At 50.1% G+C, this 18481-nt stretch overlaps 1 protein-coding gene across 3 annotated transcripts; it reads left to right on the forward strand.

Moving 5' to 3' along the window:
- The first annotated feature begins 590 nt into the window (after positions 1–590).
- Positions 591–18397, forward strand: CNPY3 (canopy FGF signaling regulator 3). 3 transcript variants are annotated; one of them, XR_012381912.1, is made up of 7 exons: positions 601–875; positions 5065–5188; positions 5855–5951; positions 8407–8529; positions 8799–8916; positions 9252–11751; positions 12613–18397. XR_012381912.1 is itself a non-coding variant. In XM_073904992.1 (6 exons), exons 1-6 carry the CDS (start codon positions 713–715, stop codon positions 9504–9506), a joined length of 684 nt encoding a protein of 227 aa, XP_073761093.1. In that variant the 5' UTR covers positions 591–712; the 3' UTR covers positions 9507–18397. The 3 variants fall into 3 exon arrangements, 2 of the variants coding, with proteins under 2 accessions (XP_073761093.1, XP_025746311.1); XM_073904992.1 differs by having other exon boundaries at positions 591–875; positions 9448–18397; XM_025890526.2 differs by having other exon boundaries at positions 9252–18397.
- Positions 18398–18481: the final 84 nt, after the last annotated feature.

Consider the following 18481-nt stretch of genomic DNA (forward strand, 5'->3'; position numbering starts at 1 on the left):
AGAAAGAAAGAAAAAGAAAAACCGAGGCTCAGAGAGGAGGTGATTTGTTCTGGTTCTCAGGGGCCCAATCCAGGATTACTTGGCACTAAGAAAGTTGTTTGAAAGGCTGGGGACTGTTTGAGTCGCCAAGGTCTCACCCACAGCGCCTACTAGTGATTAGCAATTAAACAATAACAACGATAATAATAACAAAATTTAAAAACAGGTGCTCAATAAGGGTTTGCTGCATTACGACCCCAGCAGGGAAGTGATGTGCAAGGAGGCGGAGAAGGCCGAGAAGACGGCCTTCCGCACCTCTACCAGGACCCACAAGCCCGACCTCCTCCCATTCAGGCCCAGCCCGCCGCTTCCACGCTCTGCGTCCTGGTCCTCCAGACCCTCCCAGAGCCTCCGTTAGTGGGTGGGGAAAGATGCTGCCATAGGTCACTGAGGACACCATCCGCGCTCTCATTGGTCAAGACTGAGAAAAGATCGCCCTCCCATTCGCTGGAGGGCAAGCCCCGGAAAGCCCATTGGCTGCGTTGTCCGCGGGCCTTCGTGAGCTCTGGGGGCGGGCCGAGGTGGCCGGAGGAGGGAGCGGGCGGGGGGCTCCCTGTTGCCCTGGTTACGCCGAGGCACGTGTGCAGTCCCGGAAGCGGCTCCGGGAAACTGCCCAGCGCGCGCAACCGGAGGAATCGCCGCCGGGTCCGTTGGGGTCGGGTCCGGCTGGGCCATGGATCCGTTGCCTGAGCCCGCGCCCCGGCCTGGGCCCCGCTGTCTTCTGCTTCTCTCCCTGCTACTGTTGCTGCTGCTGCTACTGCCGGCCCCAGAGCTGGGCCCCGGCCAGGCGCACGCAGAGGAGACTGACTGGGTTCGACTCCCCAGCAAATGCGAAGGTGAGGGGGCGGGGCCCGCGGGGAGTATCCTGCCAGAGGGGCGGGGCGTGCGGGGTAGGGGCGGGGAATGGAAAGTCCTTGGCACCTGAGCTAGAACCTCTTCATTCATTGAAGCTACTGTGTGCCTGGCACTGTGCTGGACGCTGGGGACACAGGGGCGGGCAAGAGATCAGGTCTCGGTGCACCGGAGCTCTCAAGTCGGTACAAAAGAAGCAGTTATAATCCAGGGTGGTAGATGCCATGATAGAGTAGGTACCGGCTTTGCGGGCCGGGGAAGGAGCATCTAATTTAGCCTAGAGATGAGGGGGAAAGGCTGTGTGGAGAGGGAAGTCAGGAATTCGTATAGGAAGCCCAAGCAGTAATTAGGAGTTAGCTGGGCGAAGAGACGTGAAAAGAGAGAGTCTCTCAGGAAACCGCAGATGCAGAGGCTAAGAAGCAAAGGACAAGTTTGAGGAACTGAAAAGGTCCTTATGACTGTCCTTAGGGTGGGAAAGCCTGAGACTCTCCCCTTTGTGCCCTCACCACAAGCTGATCTGTGTAATTGATAGACTTCCCCACTAGGGTTAAACTCCTTGAGGACAGGGACCTTGTCTCAGATATTTATTCACACAGTGCCTGGTGGGCACCCAGTGAATGGGGGCTTTGGGTGCGTGTGGAGGAAGGAGAAGGGTCTGAGGCCTATGGGGAGAAGAATAGAGGGCCACTTTGGGACAAGAGTAGATCTGGCCTGGGAGAATTTGGTGAGGGAGGAAGACTTTAGGAATAAGGAGAAAGTGAATCCCAAAGATATAGGGATGGAAATGTAAAACTTGAGAGAAAGAGCACCAGCACCCCCAAGCCAGTGATTCAGGACTATGAAGGGCCTACCTTTTCTCCACCCTCACCCCCACTATTTCTTTTTTCTCCCCAGACCTTTGCAATCACTCCCTCCTTGCCATCTCCGTAAGCCCAAACCCCTCCAAAAGTTGGCTGTAAATCCATTTCCTCCCCATTCAAAGCATACAGCAGGCCAGATGTTCCCTAAGCGCTGGGGAGTGGGGGTGGGCGGATTGGGACACATAATCCTTTCATTTGAGAGATGAAAGATGAGATGCTTCAGAGATGAGCCGACTTCACTGGGAGGGCTCTCAGTATGGGTTCTAGCCTGTACCTTGTCCCTCACTCCCATAAATAGGCAGGCAGAGAGTTGGGATGCTTTCCTTTCACTCTTGCTCTAGTCCGAACCTATATGGTATGGTTTGGGGGTTTCACTTCCTCTCTTTGTTTTCTATCCTAGCCCCTAAGAAGGGACTATTCTCATAGCCTGAGAACCTCACATTTCTTTCCCTTAGGAGGCATTTAAAAGGGATTTTCAGTTACAGGATGGCTTGGTAAACTCTTAGGCTCCTCTTAATAGTGTTTTGCTTTTATTTATCATTGTTGCACCTTTGTTATTAAATGCTGACTGTGTATGGCCCACAAAGCCTGCCTCCTGGCTCCATGGCCTGAGTGGAATAGGCCTTGGCACAGAGGAAGGGGGACCTGCCTGGAAAAAGAGTAGGTGGGTGTCCATGAGAGTCTGGGGTCTGTGCCATGAGTCTCCTACAAGTCTAGTTCTGGGTGGGATCCCCAGAGGGGGTCTTGAAGAGGTAAGGTTTGGAAGAGTTGGGAAGCAAGGTTGTGATTGATGGGCACAAGAGAGAAAGGTTTCAGCTCCCCAGGGCCTGGAATCCTACACATTGAGGGCGTGGGAGAAGGGGGCAAAAGAGCCAGAAAAATGATGAGCTCACACAGAATGTAGAACAGAGAGGGGGAGGGGGACAGGTGTTCCTGGCTAGAGAGCCAGGGAGGTGAGCCGCCTCAATTCATTGCAGACTCTGAGATCACAGCTTATATTTTGGAATTTTGATGTATTCCAAGTTCTCCAAGCCATCTATTAAATATGTATGTTATAAAATTTTACCAAGCAAGCCTTCAGGGGATGGTTTTTTGTTGTTGTTTTTGTTTTTGTTTTGTGGTGAATTGGTCTCCTAAACTCTGCTGTCAGTGTTACAATAATACTAATGGCATTTGGCCTACAGATCATACTCATTCAGAGGCATCAGAAGCTGCTCTATCACAAACACAGTCTCTCAGCAGTATTTATTAAGTATCCAACACAGACAGAATCCCAGACTAGAGGAATACGGAAAAAGTCCAATACATGATACTCACTTTGGGTATTGTTATAGTTATAGTGGGGGAGACACAAAGTGACCAAAGGCTCTTCGAACATGGATCCTGTAGAGACCCAGATGAAATCAGAGCAGGTGGGATAGGTCCAGAAGAGCTTTCCAGGAGGAGGAGGCTTTTAAAGTGAGGTTGTGGGGCACCTGGGTGGCTCAGTTGGTTGAGCGTCTGTCTTTAGCTCGGGTCATGATCTCAGGGTCCTGGGATCGGCCCCATGTCAGCCTCCCACCTCAGCAGGGAGTCTGCTTGAGATTCTCTGCCTCTCCCTCTGCCCGTCCCCCTGCACATGTTCTGTCTCTCTGTCTCTCGCTCTCTCTCAAATAAATAAAATCTTTAGAAAATAATAATAATGATAAAGTGAGGTTGGGAGAATGGGTAGAAAAGCCCATAGAAGGCATTAAGCGCTCTCCCAGGGCCTCGGATAGGTCACACTTTCTGTGTCAACACTCCTTACACAGCGGCGATTACTCCATTGGGCTGGATGTAGAACAGAGGAATCTGTTTTCAGCTGTGAATCCCCAGACAGTGCCTGGCACACAGGATTGCTTAGTAACTGTTTGAGGAAGAGTAAGAGAAAACAAGAGGATGAATGTACAGAGCCGGTAGGAACAAGGGCCTCTGGAGGGGATGGAGCCGATAACCTTGGTAGGAGCAGAGAGCTGGTGTTGGAACAGCATATGAAATCAGATCATAAAACAGGCAGACAAGACCTTTGGGGACAACTGGGAAAATTTGAATATGGACTGCGTACTAGGTGATATTGGAATTATTGTTCATTTTCCAAGGATCGGTATGGTTTTATGGTTGGTAGAAGAAAGTCCTTGCTCTCAGAGATGCATGAGGACCTTTTGAGGGGTGAAAGATCATGATGTCTGCAACTTACTTTCAAAATGGTTTAGCAAAAACAATGTATATATTGTTGAGATATATTACTGTATTATGCTATTATTTTATATTATTATACTGGAGAGAGATTGTGGCAGATCGTTAACAAACTGTTGAAATGAGTGGAAGCTGTATAGTTACTCGTTGTACTCATTCAGCTTTTCTTTTTTTTTTTTTAAAGATTTTCTTTATTTTTTTTTAAAGATTTTATTTATTTATTTGAGAGAGGGAGAATGAGAGATAGAGAGCACGAGAGGGAAGAGGGTCAGAGGGAGAAGCAGACTCCCTGCTGAGCAGGGAGCCCCATGTGGGACTCGATCCCGGGACTCCAGGATCATGACCTGAGCCGAAGGCAGTCGCTTAACCAACTGAGCCACCCAGGTGCCCCTAAAGATTTTATTTATTTAACACAGAGAGAGAGGGGGCATGAACACAAGCAGGGGCAGTGGGAGAGGGAAAGGCAGGCTTCCTGCAGAGCAGGGAGCCCGATGTGGGGCTGGATCCCAGGACCCTGGGATCATGACCTGAGCTGAAGGCAGACGCTTAATGACTGAGCCACCCAGGCGCCCTCATTCAGCTTTTCTGTATGTTTGAAATTTTTAAACTATTTTTTTTTAATTTTATTTATTTGACAGACAGAGAGAGACACAGTGAGAGAGAGAACACAAGCAGGGGGAGTGGGAGAGGGAGAAGCAGGCCTCCCACTAAGCAGGGAGCCCAATGTGGGGCTCGATCCCAGGACCCTGGGATCATGACCTGAGCCGAAGGCAGCTGCTTAACGACTGAGCCACCCAGGCGCCCTGTATGTTTGAAATTTTAAAAATGATTACAGGGGCGGTGGCGGGGGGGGCAGGAGGGAGCTGGGAGAAATGGAGTCAGTAGGATAAGGGCCAGGACTGGACAGGGGGCAGTGACTCTTGGAGCCAAGTTTCACCCAGTGATCTCCATGTGGTGGTCTGGGGCTAACTCCTTCCCCGCCCTGAGTGTTGACCCAGTCTGGGAGAGGCACCTACCTTGGTGCATTTGGCTCAGAGCTGGCGCCTTCCTGTCAGACTCACATGCGCTCAGTAGGCTGTGCCGTGTCTCCTGCCCCCAGTGTGTAAATACGTCGCCGTGGAGCTGAAGTCAGCTTTTGAGGAGACTGGCAGGACCAAAGAGGTGATTGACACAGGCTACGGCGTCCTGGATCGGAAGGCTTCCGGAGTCAAGTACGCCAAGTCGTAAGTGGAGGGGGTTACCCACTGGCCTGCTTTGTTCCTAGAGGCTTCGGAGGCGTGGGGTTCCCTCTCCCTTCCAGCTAGGCAAACCCACCAAAGGGAGGCAGTTCTCACCAACACCTGAGTTTGCCCACTGGTTTTGCCCCAACTAATTGTGTGGTCTTCATAAATCCCTTCATTCCACTGAGCCTCAGACTTACCTGTCAAAGCAAGACCGTTCAACCGTATCTCATCCCAGACTCTTGGATTTCATGGGCCAATGCAATTTTTTTTTTTTTAAATAGATGACATAGGATTACCTGCTTTTAATTTTATCAGGGATAAATATTAAAAGCAAGCCAAAAAAACCCTTCATCAGCCATGATCATCCTTTCAAAATGAAACACTTTGATATCAAAATTTAATACATTTTGCCTTTGGAAAACATCTAAATACTGAATCATTTAGCTTTATAAAAGATGCCTTCCCATAGAGCTGTTACATTTTGTCTCTCTGGTCTGTGTTCCAGCATTTCAGAGCCCCCAGACCAGATGACCTATCTTCCTTCCAGCTCTGACTTCCCTTTGGTGAGATGCGCAGGTGTTGGGGTAGCAGGGCTGGAGGGACGGACCGCTAACCCATTGGGGCTGGGAGAGGAGCTCAGTCCCTCTCGTGATGCTGTCTCTACAGGGACTTGCGGTTAATCGAAGTCACTGAGACCATCTGCAAGAGGCTCCTGGACTATAGCCTGCACAAGGAGAGGACCGGCAGCAACCGGTTTGCCAAGGTTGGATTTGCGCTTGTCCTTCATCCCCATGGGGCAAGGCCTGCCTGTATCTAAGTGGTCTGCTGGTGTGGGTGTGACTTGAAGATCATGTTTGGGGAGCTTCCATCCTTGGCCTCTGCCCATTCTTCATCGATTACGGTTTGCATTTCTCACATCCTGAGTGCCCTGACTCTTCAGGGGCAGTAGGCACATTCTTTTTTTTTTTTTAAGATTTATTTATTTATTTATTTGACAGAGAGAACACAAGCAGAGGGAGTGGGAGAGGGAGAAGCAGGCCTCCTGCTGAGCAGGGAGCCTGATGGGGCTCGATCCTAGGACCCTGGGATCATGACCTGAGCCAAAGGCAGATGCTTAACGACTAAACCACCCAGGCGCCCCAGTAGGCACATTCTTAGTGACCGGGGCCATCAGGGCCCTGCCTCAGCCTCAGCCCGAAATGCCCCTGTGGAGGCCTGAACACTGGCTCAGGGAGAGCTCAGGAAGTGCAGAACTGTGGGGTTTAGAGGAGATGTCAGAAGACACAGCAGGGTGGGGTGATTACCTAGTCCCTCTGGGCCCACAGGACACTCATCTGGACCTCTGTCAGGGTGCCTGTGTGATATTTAATGCACTTACTATGTGCACAAATGCCTCTGTCCCTGAAGAATGAGCTTCTTACTGCAGGCCCACAGTTCTTTGCTTCAACATCTTCAGTGCCTGGCACATATGGTAAGAGACTTGCCTCCCATATTTCTCCACCTAAGTACCCTTCTAGTGGATTGATTAGTCAGAAACCCCTGGGGAACCTAGAGGGATAGTCTTTTTTTTTTTTTTTAAGATTTTATTCATTTATTTGACAGAGAAAGTCACAGTGAGAGAGGGAACACAAGCAGGGGGAGTGGGAGAGGGAGAAGCAGACTCCCCACTGAGCAGGGAGCCCGATGTGGGGCTCGATCCCAGGACCCTGGGATCATGACCTGAGCCGAAGGCAGATGCTAATGACTGAGCCACCCAGGTGCCCTTTAGAGGGATAGTCTTAAACAGCAGAAGTCTTAGATTTAAAATTTAGGGGCGCCTGGGTGGCTCAGCTGGTTAAGCGGCTGACTCTCTTTTTTTTTTAAAGATTTATTCATTAGAGAGAGAGAGAGTGCGAGCGCACGTGAGCATGTGTGCGCTGGGGGGAGGGAGAGGGAGAGTCTCAAGCAGACTCTGTGCTGGGTGCAGAGCCTGATGGGGGGCTCCATGCAGAGCTCAATCTCACAACCCTGAGATCACGACCCGAGCTGAAACTTAAGCGTCAGACTCCCAACTGACTGTGCCACCCAGTTGCCCCAAGCATCTGACTCTTGATCTCAGCTCAGATCTTGATCTCAGGGTTATGAGCTCAAGCCCTGCATTGGGCTCCATGCTGGGAGTGGAGCCTCTTTAAAAAATAAAAAAATAAAGGGGCGCCTGGGTAGCTCAGTCAGTTAAGTGTCTGCCTTCAGCTCAGGTCATGATCCCAGGGTCCTGGGATCGAGCCCTGCTTCGGGCTCCCTGCTCAGCCAGGAGCCTGCCTCTCCCTCTGTCAGCCGCTCCCCCTGCTTGTGCTCTTTCTCTCTCTGATAAGTAAATAAAATCTTTAAAAATCAAAATAAAATTTGTATGAATTTTGTATTCTACTCAGTAATAAACCCATGTTTTGCTTTAATATAAAAATGTTTAAAACTATTTTCCATAGCAGTAAAATTAGAAACAACCTAATCATTCACCAGTGGTTAAATAAATTGATACGGCCATTCGGTGGACAAAACAAAGAATGAAGTAGCTCTTTATGAATTGAATTCAAATTGTCTCCAAGTTCTGTTATTCAGTAAAAAAGTCAAAGGGCAGAATAGTGTGGCTGATATATACTACCACTTGTGTAAGAAGTGGGGGCAAGAGAGGAGGATATATTTGCATGTATATTTGCTTGTATTTGCCTGCATCACCTCTGGAAAGAAAGAGGAAATGGACAGTGTGTAGATGGACTCTCCAGGGAGAAGACCTAGGGAGCTGGCAGAAATATTTTTACAGAACCAAGAGCTCTCCCCGCCTCGCCTGTGCTCTCTTCTGACCCAGGAAAGACACAAGCCCCAGGAAGAAGCCGGAGTGGGGCGTGGGTCTAGACATGGGGGAGCACGTGTTCCCGGCCACAGTGAGGGGAAAGAGCCAAGACACACTTAATTCCTGGAAAAGGAGTTTCCATTCAAAGGGCCTGAGGGCAAACAGCAATCCTTTTTGAAAGGTTGAGGTGTGGGGAGACATGATAGGGTGTGTGTGTAGGGGTTGTGGGGGGGCAGGCCTGAAAGGGGAGAGGAAGGTGAGGTCAAGTGTGAGAAGCCTTGGAGGGTCCTGACTCCTCAGCGCTGGGTCCTCCAGCCTCCAGCGCCACCCAGAAAGGAGGGTGGGAACTGGTGAACGCTCTCAGCCTCTCAGGCCCTGCTGCCTCTTCCAGGGCATGTCGGAGACCTTTGAGACACTGCACAACCTGGTCCACAAAGGGGTCAAGGTGGTGATGGATATCCCCTATGAGCTGTGGAACGAGACCTCTGCAGAGGTGGCTGACCTCAAGAAGCAGGTACGGGCCTCTCGGCCCTCAGAGGCTACCCTGCCTCACCAGGGTGGCTGGGGACCGGGTGTATGGCTGAGGAAGGCCACCAAGAGCTGGGGGAGGGAGGGAGCTCTGGTCAAGTCGTCTCACCTCTCTGGCTTCAGTTTCCTCAGGGGAATCACAGCCACCTGCCTGTCCTGCAGTGGGTTGTGAGACTCGGCTGAGCGCCCCCCCCCCCCCCCCCGGGAGCGAGTCAGTGCTGGGGCTTTGCCAACGCGCCGTGTTGTGATTCATAGTGCGACGTGCTGGTGGAAGAGTTTGAGGAGGTGATCGAGGACTGGTACCGGCACCACCAGGAGGAAGACCTGACTCAGTTCCTCTGCGCCAATCACGTGCTGAAGGGCAAGGACACCAGTGAGTGGGAGGGAGGGAGAGGCAGGGTGGGTGGGCCCTCCGTTTTACCACTCGCTCCCCCTCAGGGGAGGTGGGTTGGGAGAGGATGGAAGAGAAATAAGAAATAGAAGGCGTCCTAGCAGCTCTGCCCCTGGGGAGCTTGAGGGGACAGGGTGGTACGGTAAGAGGTACTGAAACCAGGTGCAGAATCACACGAAGGGAACCACAGTGAGGCAGGAGGCAGGGATTCATGGGGCACCAGTTCCAGTTGTCGCTTCCGCTCCCCCCCCACCCCGCCCCGTCAGTGCTCTGCCCCCAGCAAACCAGTCCGTTGCGGGTGTCTCTCCTCACCCCAGGTTGCCTGGCAGAGCAGTGGTCCGGCAAGAAGGGGGACACAGCTGCCCTGGGAGGGAAGAAGTCTAAAAAGAAGAGCAGCAGGGTCAAGGCATCAGGCGGCGGCAGCAAACAGAGGAAGGAGCTAGGTGGCCTGGAGGAAGACCCCAGCCCCGATGAGGATGAGGGCATCCAGAAGGCATCCCCTCTCACACACAGCCCCCCGGATGAGCTTTGAGGCTAACCCAGTGCTCCCTGTACCGAGACCCCTGACCTGAAGCTGAGGAATCTGGGACCCCGCTCTGGCCGGCAGACAGCTGTCCCGCTCCAGGTGCGCCCTGCCGGCTTGCCAGCAGGAGAGGCACAGTGCGGGGAACACCTCGCCTCCTGCCTCCGCCCAGCGGCTCTCCTGACCCCGGCTTCCGGCGGGCCGTGCGATTTCCCGCCTGCTGAGGACTCTGGTGTGAACTCAGCAGGGGCAGGTGTGGGGCCCATGGGGAGGGCACCCCGGCCTTCACCTCCCCTCACTCCTCCCCAGCGGGGAAGCAAGACTACAGGCCATCCCACCCCCGCTTACCCCCTCCTGTGGACACCTGGCACTCTGCCCGGCCCTCCCTAGGGCTCACAGAGTAAAAACCTTTTGGCCTTTTTTGTTCCAATTTTTGAGTCCCCTCCAGCTCCTCAGGAGGCCTGGAGCCCCTGTTGCTCTTCCTTGCCCCTCACCTTCCAGCCTTGGGGGCCGAGGATGAAGAGGCAGCTCCCATCCTCCCATTACTGAGGCTGGCCTGCCGGCTCTGGGGAACGGCAGGTGCAGGGCGGGCCTGGGTTGTTTTGGGGTGAGACCCTGCCCCTCAGCTGCCTTTGGACTCCCTGAGCTCCCCAGGCCAGGAGGGGCCTCACTTGTGCCCTGGGCACCTGGCTGCCCTCTATTCTCTCTTCTCTCCCCGAAGGCCTTCCCATTTGTTGTGTAAACTGTTTACTGATGAACTCACCTGATTCTACCCCTCCTTCCCATCTCCATCTGCCCTACTTGTTGGTCTTGAACCTTGTTCCCTGATGACCACAAATTACTGCTGTGCTCTTTCTAATTGTCGTGCCCGGAGGGGAGGACACCCCACCCCCCCAACAGCCAGTTACACCACATTCTCTGGGAGCAGGGGACGAACAGGAAGCGTGGCCTCTAGGGAGAAGTTGTGGGAGGCCCAGGCACCTCCCCACTCTGTCCCGAGGGCAGGGATCAGGGTGCTCAGTAGCAGTAGTAATGACAACTGCACACACTCGCGGTGCTTTAACTCGAACCCTTACGACTCCCGTGGGGGTGCCATTAGCCTCATTTTGTAGAAGACAAAACTGAGGCTCAAATGAAGTGACACAGCCGAAGTCCTGCTGTTAGTAAGTGTCCAGGGGCACTCAGACTCTGGATTCAGACTCTGGGTCCGTTGTGTTTCCACCACCCCATGGCTGCCACCTTCTTTCCCCGACACCTGGCACTGGCAGCGTTATCCACACTGAATTGGTTTGGTTTCTTAGCCATAACTCCACCCCTACCAGCAAACCTCTTTTACAAGTAAAGGAGGAAGCAGCTATGGCTTCTCGGAAGGAGACACTGGCCGGAGGTCCTGCCAGTGCCAGGCCCCCCCCCCAGCCTCACAGACCCCTTAGTGCTCCTGACCTGGGCCTGGTGGGCCGGGCGGGGATGCAATGCTGGAGCGCCCCAGACCCCAGCTCCAGGGTCCGAACTAACTGAGGGTGAGGGGCCCCCTTGCAGCCTGGGCTCAGGCCTTCTCCCCTGAGGTGGGACAGCCAAGGCCAGAGAGGGTGGAGCAAACCGAAAGCTTTTTTCCTCCGGTTGGTGAGACTTCCAAAAGGTCCTTGGAGGATGATACTTGTTCGGTTTAGTCCCCCTGCCCCCACCCATCTCTAGGACTGGTGCTGCCCCCTGTTGAAGGCCCTGTGGGCCGTGAGATTCCAGCCGAGACTCAGGTCCCGCCCTGGGCTCTGGGGGCTGGAGCTCAGGGCTGGGGAACCATTTGCAGCCCCCTGGACTGTCTAGGATTTCACGGCTATTCTCTGATAACCCCATTCTGTCACTGACCCAGAGTACTTCAGTGCCTGGCTTACGTCTGTCCCCAGAGCTTCATTGGTCCTTCAGGTAGGATGGGACAAAGACCTATCCCTTTGCTGGGGTGTGGGCCCAGTGGCCCAATCCAGGCCCCGTCCCAGACCAGAGGGCGGACAGCACTGTGACTGCTTTGCTCTTTGACCTGTGGCTGCTGCGTGAATAGCCCCTTCCTCCCCCTACCCCCCACGAGGGCCAGGTGTGTTGCGCATGCACTAGCACTCCACCCACCTAGCCCAGCGGGCAGCTTCCCCCCCACCTCACCCCTGCCCCAGCCCAGCCTAGAAGAGCCAGAGGCAAGATCCATCTTCCCAGGTTTTTCTTTTCTTCTCCCCACCACACATACAGGCCTTCCTGCACCTGAATATCACCTCCCACTTGCCCACACCCCTTCTCTCCATAAGGTAAGGGGACTGGCTGAGCTTGAGTTAACCAGATTTTAGTCCCTTTAGTAGAAATCCTGTTAGAACAGGGTTTCTTAAACTCACTTGAACGTGAGTGTCATATGGAATGCCTGTTAGATGTCTGGGCCCACCTCAGATTTGCTGGCTTAGGGACCTAGGAGTCTGCTTGTTTAACAAAGCTCTCATGGTCCTTAAGACGAGGCCAGCTGGAGCCCACTACAGCAGGAGAAACAGGGTGTTGTGCTAAGAGGGGACAGGACCTCCATGAAGTCAATGCCACAGTCTTGTCCTCAGAGACACAACTAGTCAGAACTCCAGAGAGGATCTGTCTCTGCCAGGAACTTCCATCGTCCAGAACCACAAAGGCTGATGGACCAACCAGAAAGCCAGTTTCTTACACAGGCCCTGATAGTGAAATCTCAGGGGTTGGGGCTCTAGTCTCAGGGGTGGCTGCACAGGGACTCTGTATTCATTTTATTTATTTTTTATGTTATTTTTAGAGAGGGTGGGGAGGGGAGAGGGGGAGAGAGAGAATCTTAAGCAGGCTCCACACCCAGCGTGGAGCCCAACCTGGGGCTTGATCCCACAACCCCGAGATCGTGACCCGAGTGGAAAGCTTAACCGACTGAGCCACCCAGGCACTCCTCTGTATTCATTTTAAAGGGCAATTTCTAGAAAGCGGTCTCCTCTATTTCCCAGTTCCTGAATGCTGTTCCCAGATCCAGAACCTTGGCTCAGCACACGGCCGGCCATGTGTCCCCAGTGGCCTTGCAGCCCTTCAGTTCACGAGTGAGAGCAAAATGCCTTTTCTTGTTTTTTTTTTTTTTTTTTTTTTGTCTTAAAGCCTGTTTTTTGCGACAGATGCACGGTCTGCACCTAACTGGTTTAGAGGAGGGCCCCATGGGCTGGCCCTCACGGCAGAGGCCACCGAATCCCTCTTGAGCATCCCCTGATGGCTCTAGTAAGTTTCTTGGCAATAACAGCAGCCGCTAGTTTTTGTTTTTTATTTTATTTTTTTCCAAGATTTTATTTATTTATTTGAGAGAGAGACACAGCAAGAGAGGGAACACAAGCAGTGGGAGTGGGAGAGGGAGAAGCAGGCTTCCCGCGGAGCAGTGAGCCCGATGCGGGGCTCGATCCCAGGACCCTGGGACCATGACCTGAGCTGAAGGCAGATGCTTAATAACTGAGCCACCCACGCGCCCCACAGCCACTAGTTTGAGTGCTGACTGTGACAAGCCCAGCTCACCGTGCTTTACATACTGATTGACCACAGCTATGGCCTCAAGCCCGGGGATTCCTAAAAACTACTGAAGTAAAACACACATACAGGAAAGCATACCTAAGTGGACAGCTCACTGGTGTTTTACAAACTCTAACACCTGAGTTGCCAGCACCCAGCTCCTGAAAGACATGATTCCCGGTGCCCCCCTCCCCCATAGACATATCTCCCACCACAAAAAGAACAGGGACTTTTTTGTCTGTTTGGTTCACTCTTCTATCCCCAGCACTTAGTCCAGTACCTGGCACAGAGTAGCTGCTTAATAAGTAGCTGCTGAATGAATGAAGCACAGGAAGGTTAAGTAACTTTTCCAAGGTCACACATTCCGTAAGTGGCCCACGCAGGTTATGAGCCCCAGTGGACTGGCTTTAGTGTCTTGGGGTAGAGCCATGATACCAGAGCACCCTGCAGCTATGGCCCGGCTTGGGCACCATCCCCCCCTTCCATGGCTCTCTTCTAGAAGCAGACAGCTACAGTCTTCAGAGTTCAACGTGGGGAATGCAATTAGGAGGGAGATAATTTTCAAACCTTTCTCCCTTTTCAGAGTTTATCGTTGTGTATAACTGAAAGCCAGCCTGAGCTTTACGCCACTCTCAAGGGCTGGCGTTTTTGTTTTTGTTTTGTTTTTTAAGATTTATTTATTTATTTTTGAGAGAGTGAGAATGAGAGAGAGAGAGCACATGAGACGGGGGAGGGTTAGAGGGAGAAGCAGACTCCCCGCCGAGCAGGGAGCCCAATGCGGGACTCGATCCCGGGACTCCAGGATCATGACCTGAGCCGAAGGCAGTCGCTTAACCAACTGAGCCACCCAGGCGCCCAGGGCTGGCGTTTTTGTTGTTGTTGTTGTTTGTAAGTAATCTCTACACCCGACGTGGGGCTCAAACTTACAACCCCAAGATCAAGAGTCACATGCTCTGCCGACTGAGCCAGCTAACGGCCCCTCAAGGGCTGGCTCCTGTTTACAGTTTTTTGAAGAGGAAGTGAAATTTATTCATTCTTTAAAAATTATATTCTCCATCTACTAAGGTTGTACCGGCCAATAGAACTTAAACTTCCATGAAAATGATTATGATTCTTTACAAGGAGGTGTTGTTGCACAGGGGAGAGAAGCAGGTTGAGCCCGTCACCAGTTCCAGGGGTGGTAACATCTATCACCACCAACCCCCCTAAAATATATAAATATATAAAAGATTCTCTGTTCAAAAAGGAGAACAAAACAAAAAAAGATCCTCAAGGGGCACCTGGGTGGCTCAATTTGTTAAGCATCTGACTCTTGATATCAGCTCAGGTCTTGATCTCAGGGTCATGAGTACAAGCCCCGTGTTGGGCTCCACGCTGGGCATGGAGCCTACTTAAAAAACGAAAAAAAAGGGGTGCCTGGGTGGCTCAGTCATTAAGCATCTGCCTTCAGCTCAGGTCATGATCCCGGGGTCCTGGGATCGAGCCCCGCATCGGGCTCCCTGCTCCGCGGGAAGCCTGCCTCTCCTTCTCCCACTCCCCCTGCTTGTGTTCCCTCTCTCGCTCTGTCAAATAAATAAATAAAATCTTAAAAAAAAAAACCACACACACACTCAAAAAGCCAGAGTTTAATTTTGTTAGGAATTACTTACTCACCAAAGTGGTCTTGGTATTTTACCATTCATGTCATCAAGACAGGATGCCATATGGGACACCTGGGTGGCTCAGTCATTAAGTTTCTGCCTTCGGCTCAGGTCACGATCCTGGGGTCCTGGGATCGAGCCCTGCATCGGGCTCCCTGCTCTGCAGGAAGCCTGCTTCTCCATCTCCCACTCTCCCTGCTTGTGTTCTCTCTCTCTCTGGCTGTGTCTCTCTCTGTCAAATAAATAAAATCTTAAAAAAAAAAACCAAACAGGATGCCATGTGCAAAGTCAGCTGGTTCAACAAGCAATGCTTACTTAGCCTGTTACCAGGGCTCAACTAGTGTATCATTTTTATGTGGAAGAACAGCTCAGTGAGCAGATTGGTATACACTGAAGAGATCTTATTGGACATTAGCACACCTTAAAATTACTTGTAACAAAGTGTGAAATGGTCAAAGAAAACCTTTCTTCTTACACAGTGGTGGAATTCTTGTAGGTGCACTAAGCTTAAAGGAGCCACCTTTAATTAGTGTTGTAATCCACTAATGTAGGGACCAATTTTACACTCACTTAACAGGACTTTATTAAAGCAAATTAAGTCTTATATGTTATATTAAAAAGTCCAAAAAAGGAATCCATTGTGATCTATCTTCTAGCAGAGTCCATGTGGGTGGGTGGCTTCCCTCCCCTCCCCCCGTGTCCCAGTGTTCAATCTGGGGAGACAGCAGACAAGAGGTTTCTTCCAGCAGCTTTGGACTGGAGTTTGGAAATTTGCATCCATCCTCTGAAAAATTAATTTCTACCTCTTCTGAATCTAAACAAAAACAGGATGTCCTTCACTTGTGGTTACTGTACATACATACTTCACAATTCTAGGATTTTAATGTGTCCTCAAATTGGAATAGCCTGGGAGTTTGTCCAGCTGCAGCCATATTCCCAAGCTAAGGTCTTTTGGCAAACATCACACATTTGGGGATGAAGAATTTACGCTTTTCAACTAATTCCAAATAAGTACTGCATTTTATTTATTTATTTATTTATTAAAAAGATTTATTTATTTGACAGAGAGAGACACAGCGAGAGAGGGAACACAAGCAAGGGGAGTGGGAGAGGGAGCAGCAGGCTACCCGTGGAGCAGGGAGCCCGATGCGGGGCTCGATCCCAGGACCCTGGGATCATGACCTGAGTGGAAGGCAGACGCTTAACGACCGAGCCACCCAGGTGCCCCAAGTACTGCATTTTAAAAATGTCACCTATTCTTATTTTCAGTTAAGTCAAACAGTAAATTGATTTAGATTCCGTGATCTTCTCTTCCACAGCCCAAGGACTCAACATTTAGTTTCTCTAAAATTCACCAAACTAACAAGTAAAACAAAAGGCAATTTCCATATGTATCAGTGGGCGGAGGGCATGGACAATTTAGGGAAGAAGGACTGCAATTATCTGGTCCATTTTGGTGGCAATTGAAGATTACAGCACTTAGATAATAATTGTTCTACCTCGTAAGATATCAAGGAATAACATCTTCATGTAGAGAAGAATTGAAACATTTGTTTTGGGTAACCGTATCGATTAATAGAAAAATTCCATTTGAAAAATGATTTGATCATAATTATCCAAGTGTTCACTCTCTTGAAAAATTGTGGGAGCATTTTAAATGTTCAGAACTTAAGGAATGATTAAACAAGTCACAACACACCTACTCAGTGTAGCCATTGAAAGCATGATTAAGGCCAAATAATTTAAGGTCAAGAGAAGAAAACATGCTTTTGATGGTTAAAAGTTAAAAAAGGAAAGAAAGAAAGAAAAAAGGCCCATGAAATGTCATGTGTGTTATGATGTTGACATTTTTTTAAATGCCTCTGGATGAGAAAAGAATCAAATAATTATTATTTTTTTTAAAGATTTTATTTATTTGAGAGAGAGAGAGAGAATGAGAGATAGAGAGCACGAGAGGGAAGAGGGTCAGAGGGAGAAGCCGACTCCCTGCTGAGCAGGGAGCCCGATGCGGGACTCGATCCCGGGACTCCAGGATCATGACCTGAGCCTAAGGCAGTCGCTTAACCAACTGAGCCACCCAGGCGCCCAAGAATCAAATAATTATTAACTTTAGAACAAAAATCTTGTCTTTCAAATGGAAAGTACACTTACAAGCTACTCAAAACCTTTATTATTTTTTTAAATCCAAATTTACCACCAGTATTCATTTTATTTTAAAAAATCATATTATGGCTCTGTGGGTAAAATTATGTTTCTCAAAAATTGTAAGCATCAATATTTAAATAAAAGCCAAATATTTAAATAAAATTCCTTATCAGTATGGAGAGTATGGCCTTTAGCCTCTAAAGGCTGCAAACCAATCACAAAAATGTTATACAAACATTCAGAGGTGTGCATTATGCCAAAAATTCAAACAACTTTGTTTTAAAACGGGTAAGAGAAAAATAAGGGCTGAAATCACTTCTGGACAAGAAAAAGTTCCTGGGAATTGTCTTGTCTTTAAATATTGAGAACAGGGGGCACTTGGGTGGCTCAGTCAGTTAAGCCTCCGACTCTTGGGCGCCTGGGTGGCTCAGATGGTTAAGCATCTGCCTTTGGCTCAGGTCATGATACCAGGACTCTGGGATCAAGTCCTGCATCGGGCTCCCTGCTCCTTGGGAGCCTGCTTCTCCCTCTGCTTCTCTCTCTCTCTCTCTCTCTCCCTCTGTCTCTCCTGAATAAATAAATAAAATCTTTAAAAAAAAAAAAGCCTCCGACTCTTAATTTCTGCTCAGGTCATGATCTCAGGGTTGTGAGATAGAGCCCTGCATGGGACTCCACGCTGGGTGTGAAGCCTGCTTGGGATTCTCCCTCTCCCTCTGCCTCTCTGCCCCGCCCCCCTCCCTCTCTCTCTAAAAAAATAAAAAATATATATACATATATATAAATAAAATCTTTAAAAAAAAGTAAATGGAAAAGAAAGTGGTAGTAAGGGAAAGAATAATAAATTGCCCTAGGCCACTTATCTATATATTTGTGATTCCCGGTACTGTGCCCTTCTCAGCCTGTTGCCAAAGACCTGTCTATAGGGTCAGCATGAGCACAAGACTCCATTACTTGGGCAAGGCAGGCCCATTTGAGGCAGTCTGTGTGCTAAAAATAGAAAGTTCAGAATGATCTTTGGGGTTCCTTCAGCTCCTAGATTCTACAGATAATGAAAGGGTGAGCAGAGGGGAGCCTCCTTCATTCTACATTCCATATTTAGCTCCTTCTGAAGCCAGAAGAACAAAGATAGGTGGGGAAGTCTGTTCTCGCTGTCTTGGGCCTCACTGGGGGGCATCATATTGCTGAATCCACCTCAGTCCAGGATCTTGTCCTAGGAAGAGACCTTCTGCTTTGGGGAAGAAGGGTAGAGGTACACTAACCAAACCAAGGAGCTAATTTATGAAGTGACAGTGAGCAATATAACAGCAAGGGCACCAAGCATTTCTACCCCTAAGCCTGGACTTCCCACCCTTGGGTACTTCTGTCGAAAGCAGATAGTGTTTACAAAATTAAAACTTTTAGGGGTGCCTGGCTGGCTCAGATAGTTAAGCAGCCAACTCTTGATTTTGGCTCAGGTCATGATCTCAGGGTGGTGAGCTCAAGCCGAGCCGCACATGGGGCTCTGTGCTCAGTGAGGAGTCCGCTTGTCCCTCTCCCTCCTCTCGTTCTCCACCCACCGCCCCCTCCTGCACTCTGTCCTGTTGCCTCTCTCTAAAATAAGTGAATAGATAAAATCTTTTTTTTTTAAAGATTTATTTATTTATTTGAGAGAGAGAATGAGATAGAGAGAGAGAACATGAGAGAGGGGAGGGTGAGAGGGAGA

The sequence above is a fragment of the Callorhinus ursinus genome, unplaced genomic scaffold (genome assembly GCF_003265705.2).
Source record: "Callorhinus ursinus isolate GAN/ISIS: 27379988/994484 unplaced genomic scaffold, GSC_fseal_2.0 scaffold22, whole genome shotgun sequence".
NCBI classification, from domain to species: domain Eukaryota; kingdom Metazoa; phylum Chordata; class Mammalia; order Carnivora; family Otariidae; genus Callorhinus; species Callorhinus ursinus.

What these genes read in the sequence shown, in the direction of transcription:
- CNPY3 (XM_025890526.2), top strand. Translation starts at nt 713, where the DNA reads ATGGATCCGTTGCCTGAGCCCGCGCCCCGGCCTGGGCCCCGCTGTCTT. An exon ending in GCAGCAACCGGTTTGCCAAG is followed by an intron (nt 5,952 to 8,406) that starts GTTGGATTTGCG and finishes TGCCTCTTCCAG; the next exon opens with GGCATGTCGGAGACCTTTGA. An exon ending in GCTGAAGGGCAAGGACACCA is followed by an intron (nt 8,917 to 9,251) that starts GTGAGTGGGAGG and finishes TCCTCACCCCAG; the next exon opens with GTTGCCTGGCAGAGCAGTGG.